This window comes from Oncorhynchus mykiss, chromosome 22 (genome assembly GCF_057628025.1).
Source record: "Oncorhynchus mykiss isolate SJ-2025 chromosome 22, ASM5762802v1, whole genome shotgun sequence".
Lineage (NCBI taxonomy): Eukaryota > Metazoa > Chordata > Actinopteri > Salmoniformes > Salmonidae > Oncorhynchus > Oncorhynchus mykiss.
In genome coordinates this window covers 23365856-23378660 of record NC_143043.1, presented here as the reverse complement: position 1 = coordinate 23378660, position 12805 = coordinate 23365856, and the positions used below count along the sequence as shown (strand labels likewise).

Here is a 12805-nt window from a genome sequence, read left to right as displayed (position 1 = left end):
TAACAAAAAAAAAGCTATTGCTCACTTTGTTCAAATATTGAAGATTTGCTGTTGAAAAATACCAGCCCCCCTCTCACTGGTACCCTTGTTGACTCTGAACTAGCAATGCGAATCGACCCCCTGCTGTCTTAATTTCCTTATTTTCATTTACACCATCCATGTCTGGATATCTGCTATTGTTTTGTCTTGAACGTTAACAGCTGCAGTGGAAAAAATGCAATCAATTTGCCCAGGGTTATTTGGACAAACCTTCCAATCCACAGCTGAGAACTTCAGGGCCTTGGCAGTTTCATAATGAGACGCCTATTGATTTGGGGTTTCTATTGAAAATACTGGATGAATTATTTTTTTCCAGTTTCCTCTCAGATGGCTGAAATGAAGGATACAATAGGCATTCATTGTGTAGTTCAATGTGGAGAAAATGGCAGGGGGGCTTCTTTTAAAAACAACCATTGACAAGCAGTTGTTGGTAAATATGAGATATCTTTGGCGAAAGGAAAACTTTCTGCATGCCAGTGAGTCTGCTATTTGCTCTGCCAGCTGTGGCAAGATCAATAGCACACCTACTCAATCGTATACAGCAGACACTGATTACATTACAGTGGTCAAACTCAGATGCAGGCAGCACCGCTCAGGCTGCATTAGTTCATTATTTGGATGCTGAAGTACAATGTTGAGTTCAAAATAATTCCCATCTGTCATCAGTGTTTGTGTGTTTTTGATGATACCACAGTCTTTATAGTAGACCAATAAACATCTTATTCTGGGTTAGAAAATCTGGACTCTACAAGGTGTCGTATGCACCATTCAAAGGTTTGTTGTAAGGGCTAAACAATTGGCACCTGGTTGGTTATCAAGGACACTGTTCAACTCCCCACTAGAATTATCATTAAAAAGTGTGCCGGAAATCCTTGAAAGCTGTAAAGTTTATTTTTATTTCATTTCAGGCTTGAAAGAGAAGTCTTTATGCGTTATATAAGTCTAATATAATTCCACTTGCATCTCGCTAGAATAAGTGGCCCACATTGTGAACATATCTAAAACTAATGCAACCTTGTTCCCCTATTAGATTACTACATCCTTGAGAACAACTCTCTACTAAAGGCCGCTTTAAAGGTCAAGAGGATTCAGATGACGGATTTCAGAACAATCCAGATGGAACATTTTGGTATGACTGATCATTTTGGCTAATGACACATTTTTTCTGTCAGTTTCTCTAATCTATTATTCTAAGGTTGTTGCTAATGGCTACTTTCTCTGCTCAGATCTGCCTTTGAAGATCTCTTACCCACCAGACTTTTCTGAATCGCGTCACTATGGCTTGCTATTGATAGTGTACGTATCGCCATCAGTATCTGTGCTCACTGTTGTTGAATTAATCTGTTTGAAGTGTTTTTATCTAGGTATTCCCATCTATTATGATTGATATGAACCCCATCGCGTGAGAGTCAGACTGTCGTTACAGTGCCCATAGTGTCAACTCTATTTCATTCTAACAATTATATTTATTCTTTCAGCGATGGCTCCCCCGGTGGCCAGGCGGTGAGTGACCGTTTCGTCCTGGACTGGGACTCGGTTCTGGTCAGCTCGGATAACGTCATAGTGGCTCGTCTGGACGGCAGAGGGAGTGGCTTCCTGGGCCAGAGGGTTCTTCATGAAGTCCACCGGCGTTTGGGAACCGTAGAGGTGCAGGATCAAATCACAGCTGTGGAGTATGTATTAGTTTTATCCCATTAAATGTAATTTGGTTTTAACTCTAGCTATATCAATAAGTAATTCGCCTTAGAATACATGCTAATTCAACAATCTGCTCACGTTTTCCATTTAGCTGTCAAACAATCTTAAAACATTTTGGGGAAGTGAATTCATATTGCTGTTGTCTATGAGTGACATCATGCTTTGTAACTTATTTCAGATACATGTTGACATTCCCGTACATTGATCGGACACGGATAGGAGTATTTGGGAGGGTAAGAATCTATTGACAGAATCTATCATACTTCTAGTAGGCATCTGATTTTGAAAATCTGTAGACCAATTTTATGGAAACGTTGCAGAAATGCTCCATTGGGCTTCAATGGTAGGACAATTGTGTGCTAAGAAAACTGTGAAATTCTATAAAAATTACAACATGATGGAATATATTGTTTTATGGTATATGGAGTACATCTGAAATTAAGTCTAATGTTGTCTGGAATAGCACAATATGACAATGTGACATTTTTCATTTTATAAAAGTACAGACTCAGAGTTGAAATTGTATATCTAACACTCTAGTTGGGGTAAACATGGGAAAGTTATGCTTCTTTTAAATTTGATAAACTTGTTATCCCACTTTGATGAGAAGTAGGAGAAAAATGACCTTGAATGATTTTCACACTTTCTTTGTTTATAACCATTCAGCATCATTCACACCATCTTAAACCTTAGCCCCACCCATCTCTTTAAGAATTCACATGTAAAAGGTATGAGTGAGCATGGCATTGTCCTCCAGAAAGTAGTCTCTCTATTATCTCCCTCCGTTGTCTCAGCCAATCATGTATCCTGCCTTTCTCCCTACATTGCTCAGTGCTTCTCCTTGACTAAACTAGACTCATCATTTCTTTATTTAATTCATATTTACAGATCCCATACACATTTTTAATTAAGGCATATGACAATTTTCAAACAGCCCTACTGTGAAGTAGAAAATAGCGTCAAACTCATGCGATCCTGAATCTGGTCAAAAATTGATTACTATTTGGTGGGGTTTCTATGTATGGAGAACATCTAATTTTTGGTTCTCCTTTCTGGGTTCACTTGGAGAGAAATAACCTGTCTTAATTCTTTACCATTATATGAATGGTCGTCAATGGCAGTATTCTGACCGAGTAAAGTATTCGGACCACTTTTTTTAAAGATACATTCTTGTTCTTTGATGTGTAGAGGGAACATCAAAGTTACTCCTGATGTATTTGTTTGTCCAGGGAAATAATCTCCTGATGTATTTGAAAGGGAAATAATCTCTCTTACTTGTCTGTCAACATATGAATGTGGCCCTATGTCTCTGTGTTGCAACACTTTAAGCCCAATGATGTGTTTTTGCAACAGTTACAAAATTACCTCTAGCTCTGGCTCAGAATGTTTGATTCAAAACATTTTTTATATACATTATCACCACATCTTAGAGAAGACAGTAAGCCATTTTTCAAGTCATGTACTTGCATGGATGGCTACCAACATATGCATTGTGTAGGGGACCAATGTGGTCTTAAACAAGTGGACATGCTTCTAATGTTTCAGGGGCTACTGATGTCACAATAATAATACTGACACAAAACAAATGCACTATGTAGTGTTAAACATATTTTTTTTGTTGATGACCTGTACATTTTATGACCTGTAGGTCATTGTTTAGGACCTGTAGGCAGAGTTACATTTTTGCAACCATGGGTCTCATAGGGTTAATGACTTTAGAAGAAACGTACTCAACTTGTCAGGACCAAATTTCACATTATTTGTTTGCAGTTTCCCGGGATTTAAAAGTTGACACATTTTTTTAATTTTGTAAAAAGTATATATACAGTGCCTTGCGAAAGTATTCGGCCCCCTTGAACTTTGCGACCTTTTGCCACATTTCAGGCTTAAAACATAAAGATATAAAACTGTATTTTTTTGTGAAGAATCAACAACAAGTGGGACACAATCATGAAGTGGAACGACATTTATTGGATATTTCAAACTTTTTTAACAAATCAAAAACTGAAAAATTGGGCGTGCAAAATTATTCAGCCCCTTTACTTTCAGTGCAGCAAACTCTCTCCAGAAGTTCAGTGAGGATCTCTGAATGATCCAATGTTGACCTAAATGACTAATGATGATAAATACAATCCACCTGTGTGTAATCAAGTCTCCGTATAAATGCACCTGCACTGTGATAGTCTCAGAGGTCCGTTAAAAGCGCAGAGAGCATCATGAAGAACAAGGAACACACCAGGCAGGTCCGAGATACTGTTGTGAAGAAGTTTAAAGCCGGATTTGGATACAAAAAGATTTCCCAAGCTTTAAACATCCCAAGGAGCACTGTGCAAGCGATAATATTGAAATGGAAGGAGTATCAGACCACTGAAAATCTACCAAGACCTGGCCGTCCCTCTAAAATTTCAGCTCATACAAGGAGAAGACTGATCAGAGATGCAGCCAAGAGGCCCATGATCACTCTGGATGAACTGCAGAGATCTACAGCTGAGGTGGGAGACTCTGTCCATAGGACAACAATCCATTGTATATTGCACAAATCTGGCCTTTATGGAAGAGTGGCAAGAAGAAAGCCATTTCTTAAAGATATCCATAAAAAGTGTCGTTTAAAGTTTGCCACAAGCCACCTGGGAGACACACCAAACATGTGGAAGAAGGTGCTCTGGTCAGATGAAACCAAAATTGAACTTTTTGGCAACAATGCAAAATGTTATGTTTGGCGTAAAAGCAACACAGCTGAACACACCATCCCCACTGTCAAACATGGTGGTGGCAGCATCATGGTTTGGGCCTGATTTTCTTCAGCAGGGACAGGGAAGATGGTTAAAATTGATGGGAAGATGGATGGAGCCAAATACAGGACCATTCTGGAAGAAAACCTACTGGAGTCTGCAAAAGACCTGAGACTGGGACGGAGATTTGTCTTCCAACAAGACAATGATCCAAAACATAAAGCAAAATCTACAGTGGAATGGTTCAAAAATAAACATATCCAGGTGTTAGAATGGCCAAGTCAAAGTCCAGACCTGAATCCAATCGAGAATCTGTGGAAAGAACTGAAAACTGCTGTTCACTGAGCTCGAGCTGTTTTGCAAGGAGGAATGGGAAAACATTTCAGTCTCTCGATGTGCAAAACTGATAGAGACATACCCCAAGCGACTTACAGCTGTAATCGCAGCAAAAGGTGGCGCTAAAAAGTATTAACTTAAGGGGGCTGAATAATTTTGCACGCCCAATTTTTCAGTTTTTGATTTGTTAAAAAAGTTTGAAATATCCAATAAATGTCGTTCCACTTCATGATTGTGTCCCACTTGTTGTTGATTCTTCACAAAAAAATACAGATTTATATCTTTATGTTTGAAGCCTGAAATGTGGCAAAAGGTCGCAAAGTTCAAGGGGGCCGAATACTTTCGCAAGGCACTGTATATAGTTTTTTGATTGATTTCAAAATGATAAGCGGTCCCGATTCTGTGTATTGTACGGAAACTGCATTTTTTTGTTTACTTGTTTGTATCTTGTTGTTTTGATTGTTTTCCAGGGTTATGGTGCCTATATTACATTAATGATGCTCAAATCAACTGACAGCCTGTTCAAATGTTCAGTAGCAATGTCCCCTGTCACGGACTGGAAACTATATGGTGAGTAGAAGCTTGGAAATCCCAATGTCCGTTCCATTGACGAATTCCAGATATTACACTTCGCAAGGATGGATAGAGGGGTAGGAAAGGAAAGGAGAGGTGACTGAAGTGTTGACACCTAAGTCGGTATCCTCTTCACTTGGGGCACCGTTTATGTAGAGTATGTGATTCGCCTCACACAGAGCACCATTTATGTAGGAGATTGTCCTATTTTGTAAAACATTCCTTAATAAGGAATTGGATACTGTTCAAATTGTACATTAACATGATGCATTGCAACACATGAGCCACACAGAGAGACCAAATGACTGAAGATTGAACCATAGAGATCCCAGTATCTTCAATGGCTGTGTGAAGTTGCTGGATATTGGCGGGAACTGGAACACGCTGTCGTACATGTTGATGCAGAGCATCCCAAACATGCTTAATGGGTGACATGACTGGTGAGTATGCAGGCCATGGAAGAACTGGAAAATGTTTTGCTTCCTGGAATTGGGTACAGATCCTTGCGACATGAGGCTTTGCATTATCATGCTGAAACATGAGGTATTGGCGGCGGATGAATGGCACGACAATGGGCCTCAGGATCTCGACATGATATCTCTGTGCATTCAAATTGCCATCGATAAAATGCAATTGTGTTCATTGTCCGTTGCTTATGCCTACCCATACCATAGTCCCACCTCCAATGTTGACAACAGCAAACCGCTTGCCCACACAACACCATACATGCTGCCTGCCATCTGCCCGGTACAGTTGAAACTGGGATTCATCCATGAAGAGCACACATCTCCAGTATGCCAGTGGCCATCGAAGTTGAGCATTTGCCCACTGAAATTAGTGATGAGTGAGCTGAGGACGACAAGCACGCAGATGAGCTTCCTCATCCTCAGAAGTTTTCTGACAGTTTGTGCAGAATTTTTTTGTTTTAGCATACCCACAGTTCCATCAGCTGTCTGGGTGGCTGGTCTCAGACGATCCCGCAGGTGAAGAAGCCGGATGTGAAGGTCCTGGGCTGGCGTGGTTATATGTGGTCTGTGGTTGTGAGGCCGGTTAGATGTACTGCCAAATTCTCTAACGCGACATTGGAGGTGGCTTATGGTAAAGAAATGAACATTCCGTTCTTTGTCAACAGCTCTGGTGCCCACTCTCTCAAAACATGTGACAACTGTGGGGTTGTGTGACAAAACTGCACATTGTCCCCAGCACAAGGTGTTATTATCATGTTGTTTAAGTAGCGTCTTGATGTGCCACACCTCTCAGGTGGATGGATTATCTTGGCAATGGAGAAATGCTCACTAACAGGAATGCAAACAACTGTGTGCACAAAATTGAGAGAAATAAGCTTTTTCTGCGTATGGAAAATGTATGGGATATTTTCATGGGACCAACACTTTACATGTTGGTTTATAGTTTTGTTCAATGTAGTTTGGATGCAGAATGACAGAGATCACATTTTGTATAGCATTAGCAAAAGTACCACTTAGATGCACCTGAAACACTGAAGCTCTGTCTGTACCTGCCACCCTGTTTGGAATGTATCACTTTCTATTAAACAGCATCAGCGTTTTCCGAGAGGTACCTTGGCATGCCATTACGGGACGACAGCAGATATCAGGTGCGTTTGCTTACCGCCTCCCTGCACTTGTTTGCCGTCAATCATGTTTAGCTCTTTGAAAGCCGTCTCGCCATATCGTTGCTGACATGCTTGCGGTTAAGCTCCTGCAGTTACTGAGTGTCGCTACCATCAGAATTTTTTCCCTTTTCTTTTTTTGATGCTTCCAGAGCGCAGAGACTTTGTCACTCATCTCCACGGTAACTGTGGCGCATTAACTTGTTAGATCGCACTGCGTTCATGTTTTGACGAGCTGCTGAAAGGGGACGTCTGGCTTTCCCAGACACCCCCGCGGTGTGGATCTGCCGCTATGTCAAACAGCTGGTTCAGTTACACTGATGAGAGAGACGGAACTGCAGCAGGTAAAATCCTGAGAACTGCTGTTCCACTGACATGACTTCTAGGAAAAATAAATAAACTTGGTATACAGACAAAAAGGCAATGTTTATGAAGGTGACATCTAAGGTTAAAAGATGTTCCATCTTCCTACTGTCATGGCTTAGAATTTAACTTTGTATACATGTGTTATTGTAATGTACAATGGATTGATCGTTGATTATTTTATGCCTGATATCAATTAATTCAATTACAGTGCCTGTCAGATAAATCAAGCTGTTTATTTATGAGTGACTGCATTTGCACAGTAAGCTAACTTAAATGCAGATTGTGCACTCTCAATCTAACTTATATAGCATTCACAACCATTAGGCATTTTTGTTATGACAGTATACATAGGAAGCTTAGCTTCCCCTAAAGTGAAATTGCCAAAATAAAATAGCCTAATTAGCCTACTCCTGTCTATACAGAAATATATAAAATAATTTAAAATAGGCTACTACCACAGAAAGCATGATTTGGCCACACAGGCTGTGGATTGAAAAAAAAACTGTTGATTGTTTAAAACCGCATTGCCTATTTTAAGTCTGAAGGGCCCGGGCAGCCTGTGAGGCAAATAGCCTACTAAATAGATGAATGTTGAGTTGCGACTGTCAGTGAAAAGTAGAGGCCCAGCCAGACATATTGCAATATTTCCAAATACAATCGCAGAAAAACCTAGTTTGGAAAGCAAATGGCTTTTGCTGCAAAGAGAAGACAATGAAAAAAACTGTAATCTGTCTTTTCATGATCAAAATATTCAACTTAATTGAGCGAACATTATAGCCTATCTTATTGGCATCATGCAGAGGAGAGCATTGGCCATATCCGCAGTGAGTGTGCATATTCACTCTTTATCATTGTTGGGTCAGTGCCACTTGAAAGTTTGTTTTTGGACAATTATTTCCTCCTCCTGTTTAGATAGACATCATATTGTATTTGTGTCTCCCCTTTTCGTAGGCCTATTATATGGATCAGACAATGTTGTTTTTAATGATCTGTTTGTCAGTGTCAGCAGAGTAGGCTACCCTGTAATTTTTATTGTATTAAAAAAGATTCTGTTTATATCTCCAGTCATATAGCATAATTCATTCCTGTGCAAAAAAAGAAGAAGCATATCTCAAATAGCCTATAGCCTAGGCCTATTCTATGCCACCACGAGCTCAGCCATACATTGAACAGTCTCTTTTGCGACCAGTTATTGAGTTATATTATTAGCCTAAATTATGACTATCCAATCTACCACATTAGGAATAGTAGGCTATCTTACATAAGTCTGCAAATGTGACGATGCATGGAATGCTTTATTATAAGGTTGCATTGTTATGGTGACAATTAGCTTCCCCAAACTAGAAACTTACTTGCCGCCAATGACAGTATCCATACTGCAGGAATAAAGTACCGTCTGCACCATTACACTCCATACACTCGTCTCACTAGCAATTCCTCTTGACCTTCCCTTCTAACAATATGCCAGCAAACTGTTTTTATGATTCTTTAACACTTCTATGGATGGCTCTATTGCAGTTCTCCAGTGTGTTGCAGAACGTCCAGCCACTGAGGGAACAGACTCTGATGCTTGTCCACGGCACAGCAGATGGTGAGTGACTAACTAAGAGAAACCACGAAAAAAGACCTCCGCATTGATCTGGGGTCAGTTTTGTAGCTGTTGTGTTATTCCTTACTTTGTATGACCAATCTGCAGTGTGCTTCTTGCCAGACGGCATATGAAACAGTAATAACCTGACAATTGCAAAAACTGCCACAACTGAAGAACTTGTAACAAAAATGACTGATTTATGAAATATGAGTTATTTAAATAACATATTGGACATAGAATACATGAAACAGAGTCAAGAATTGGGCCATTTCATGGTACAGAGAATGGATTAGCCACAAGAAATCTCAAATGTTTCAAGTTAGACCAATTTATATAAGGTAATTTCTTCTCCACCCTGTCATGTTTTATGTTCAAATGTGATCTTGCCTCTCTTCCCTGTGATGATTCAAGCAGAATTCTGCTGACATATTTTCTTCTGCGTTTCAGCCAATGTTCACTTTCAGCATACTGCTGAGCTCATCAGGAACCTTGTGAAAGTTGGAGCAAACTACTCAATGCAGGTATGGAGAAAGTAATTGCACACTGTACTGTAGTAAACAGGTACTGTGTAGTGTGCAGGTACACTAGATACATGAAGCCATAAGCCTACTCAAGCTATGGTTGCTTTGAATGTACACTAGCAAAAACAAAACTATGCAGTACCCTACCTTATGTACAGTATGTCACTGTATGTAGTACCATAACCATACAGTACCACCAGCTACTGTGATGAAAAGAAAGTAATTACACACAGTCATACAGTGGTGGTATAAAGAAATAGGAGTAAACGCTTTTCACCAATGCTGCTTTGCACATGTTGTGTTCATGTTATACTCATATTGCCTTACCTCCGTACTTCATTTGCACACACTGTATACTGATTCTTCTATTGTGTTATTGACTGTGTGTTTGTTTATCCCATGTGAAACTCTGTGTTGTTTTTGTTGCACTGCTTTTCTTTATCTTGGCCAGGTCTCAGTTGTAAATGAGAACTTGTTTGCAACCGGCCTACCTGGTTAAATAAAGGTGAAATAAAAAAATGAATAACAAATGTTGTGTTTATGTCGTGGTGTTCTAGCTCTATCCAGATGAGGGTCATTTCCTGTCCCAGCGGAGTCGGCAGCACCTCTTCGCGTCGCTCACCAACTTCTACAGGGAGTGTCTCAGGGAAGAGATCCTACCACTGCCCGATGATGATGAGGAGGAGGAAGAAGAGTAGGAGTTAGGATGTGTTGGGAACCTTCGGCAGGACTTTGGCAGGACTTCCTCTCTGTAAACATTTGCTGAAGCCTGCACTAAAGGCTGGTGGCTTTTGGACCAAGTGTTAAGACAGAGGTGGACAGTGAGAGTTGCTTATGCTTCTAGTGTGTGTGTGTGTGTGTGTGTGTGTACATTAGATAATTTGTGTTGGTTTGAGAAAGAGAGTTTGATAGTGCTTGTGCGTGTGTCTGCGTGTGTACGTTTGTGTGTGCATGTGTTTTCATTCAGAGAACTTCCAAGGACACCTGTCAAAGACAATGGAGACGGGCATTGTCGAGACTACAAGCTGGAACTCTCACTAATCCAAAATGCCACTTCGATCACTTTCGGCAAAGCACATAGCAGACTGCCTCCATCATCGATGGCGGCCATTAGTGTTGCAACATCCACACTTGCAAGTGCATGGTTCTTTTCCCCTTGCAGCTTCACTAGTTTTGTTAGTCTTTGTTGTAGTAGTCATTGGAAAGAGACAAACACAGATGAAGTACCCTTTTCAATTCCTCCCCCTCAATATTATTTGTTCTTGTTGCACAAGGAAATGCTCCACTGCTCTTCAGAGACATACTGTAGGCAATGCAAGTTCACCATCACTGTGACGTTGTCCACGAATAAGTGTAATTCCTGCTGAATGCTCTCTCATTGTCAACCCCCACTGAAAAGAACAGTCCTTTGGGCACACTTAAACAATGGTCTTATGTAGACATGTCCAATGCCTTATGAAGTGCTTCATAAGACCATAAAACCACGTACTGGCATTCATAGCCATTCATTATTAGCAGCTTCATTACCAACCTGTGTCAGCTCAGTCCTTTGAGACGCAATATGACATAGTGCAGTTATAAGGTCAGGTCATAAACCAGTTATAACTCCAGTGAGTAGAGAGTGGTCACAAAGGCCATAACATGACATTGTGTAGGCCTAAGTAAGGGGTTTGCATGTCTACAGCAGTGTGTACATACATAGATTTTTTAGATATGTCAGATCTCGTGGATAGGTTAGTCTATGGGAATGGAATGATTTGACCTGTATGTCTTGTACATTTTCCAGTTGATTTTGGTTTCGGTTTATTTTTCTTCCAAGGGTAGATTTTGTAATGCTTGTTAATTTTGCTGTTTCTAAAGGGAGGGGGGATATGGGTGTTGGGTTTTTGTGATTGTCCTCTAGTGATGATTATGAATAAAAAAGCACAGAAAAACAAATATATTACCATTAGGTATTTTGCACAAATGACATCCAACCACAGTGTTTTCAGTATTGATTGACAAATGAACGAATGATCCAGTCAATTATATACAATCAGTTTGTTGACCTTGGACTCACGTTTGTGCCTAGACTGTTTGAGTTGGTCATGGTCTGAAGACAAATTCAATAAGGGCCTTGAGGCAGTTGGCCTACAGATATCTGACATTGGATGCGTCTCAATCCACCTCCGCCGCCGATGTTGCACTTCCGCATCTACATTACGTTGCTTTCTCTTGGGTAGATACATGATAATTACAAGTATATCCTATGTAACTGCATTGTTCTTACATTACACTTGATTCAGTATAGCCTTTGAGCCAGGTCATAACATAGAAATACTTTACATTAAGTTGCTTTCTCCTGGGTAGATACATGATAATTACAAGTATATCCTATGTAACTACATTGTCCTTACATTACACTTGATTCAGTATAGCCTTTGAGATAGGTCATAACATAGAAATAAACACATTGAAAGTGACCTGGAGTTAATAGCAGGGTGTGCCTTTGTTACAATTGTTGTTACCAGGTCCTAGCCTATTTATCGATCCTGGTATTACATGTGGCTTCAATGGGAGTGGCATATTTTGGTTTGACTTTCAAAAGTATAATTACAAAACATTAGTTACATAGTGGACCAAGAGAATGTGCAGTAACATCAGTAGTTGCACATGCGGAATAACCTTCAGCAAGTGAATATGTAATAACACATTCCTTGTTCCAATTGTGTAATAACTGATTCTACAAACAACCCTATTAACATGTAATTACTTACATGTAACCTATGTAACTACTATGTTAAGCTATTACTGTGTTAGTTTACATAGTAATAAGGGCCACATAATATAAGGTGTTACCCGGCAATATTGAAGCTTTTTTCTTGTTTTTCAAGCGAGGGTTTTTTAAGGGAGTATGCGAGGCACAGATGTTCATTTTGCCTAGCCGAGTTCTGCTAGGAGCAAACCGAACCTAGTATGCGGGCGCCTTTAGTTGGATCTACGCCAGGAGTGAGCATCTCTGGTCCTAGAGGGCTAGTGTGTGTGTGTGTGTGAATGAGAGAAGAGAGAGAAATATGGAGAGATATATTGCATAAAACAGGGCTGGTAGAAAACGTGTGACAAGGCTGCATTTGCCACTGCACTTTTCAATCACTTTTCAACCACTTTTGATTTAATCGAATAACATATATGGACACAAAGCGTTAAAAAGAGGGTCAAAGTGCTGTTCTTTAGACCGATTTGCCTCATGATTTGTCATCTCGCACACAATTTCTGTGTCCTTCACGTCGGGGTGCTGCTGCAGGCAGTTTGCATGTCTTGACTAATTAGATTAACAGAA

General features: G+C 40.1%; 1 protein-coding gene across 2 annotated transcripts in view; it reads left to right on the top strand.

Moving 5' to 3' along the window:
• Positions 1-11424, top strand: part of LOC110501587 (inactive dipeptidyl peptidase 10) — a 313751-nt gene extending 302327 nt beyond the window's left edge. For both annotated transcript variants that reach the window (XM_021579258.3, XM_021579259.3), the window contains exons 18-26: positions 1070-1168; positions 1266-1335; positions 1518-1712; positions 1916-1970; positions 5276-5375; positions 6935-6993; positions 8893-8965; positions 9413-9486; positions 10044-11424. In XM_021579258.3, coding sequence (XP_021434933.1) covers positions 1070-1168; positions 1266-1335; positions 1518-1712; positions 1916-1970; positions 5276-5375; positions 6935-6993; positions 8893-8965; positions 9413-9486; positions 10044-10184 — 866 coding nt within the window. In that variant the 3' untranslated portion in view covers positions 10185-11424. The remainder of the gene's footprint in view (positions 1-1069; positions 1169-1265; positions 1336-1517; positions 1713-1915; positions 1971-5275; positions 5376-6934; positions 6994-8892; positions 8966-9412; positions 9487-10043) is intronic.
• Positions 11425-12805: the final 1381 nt, after the last annotated feature.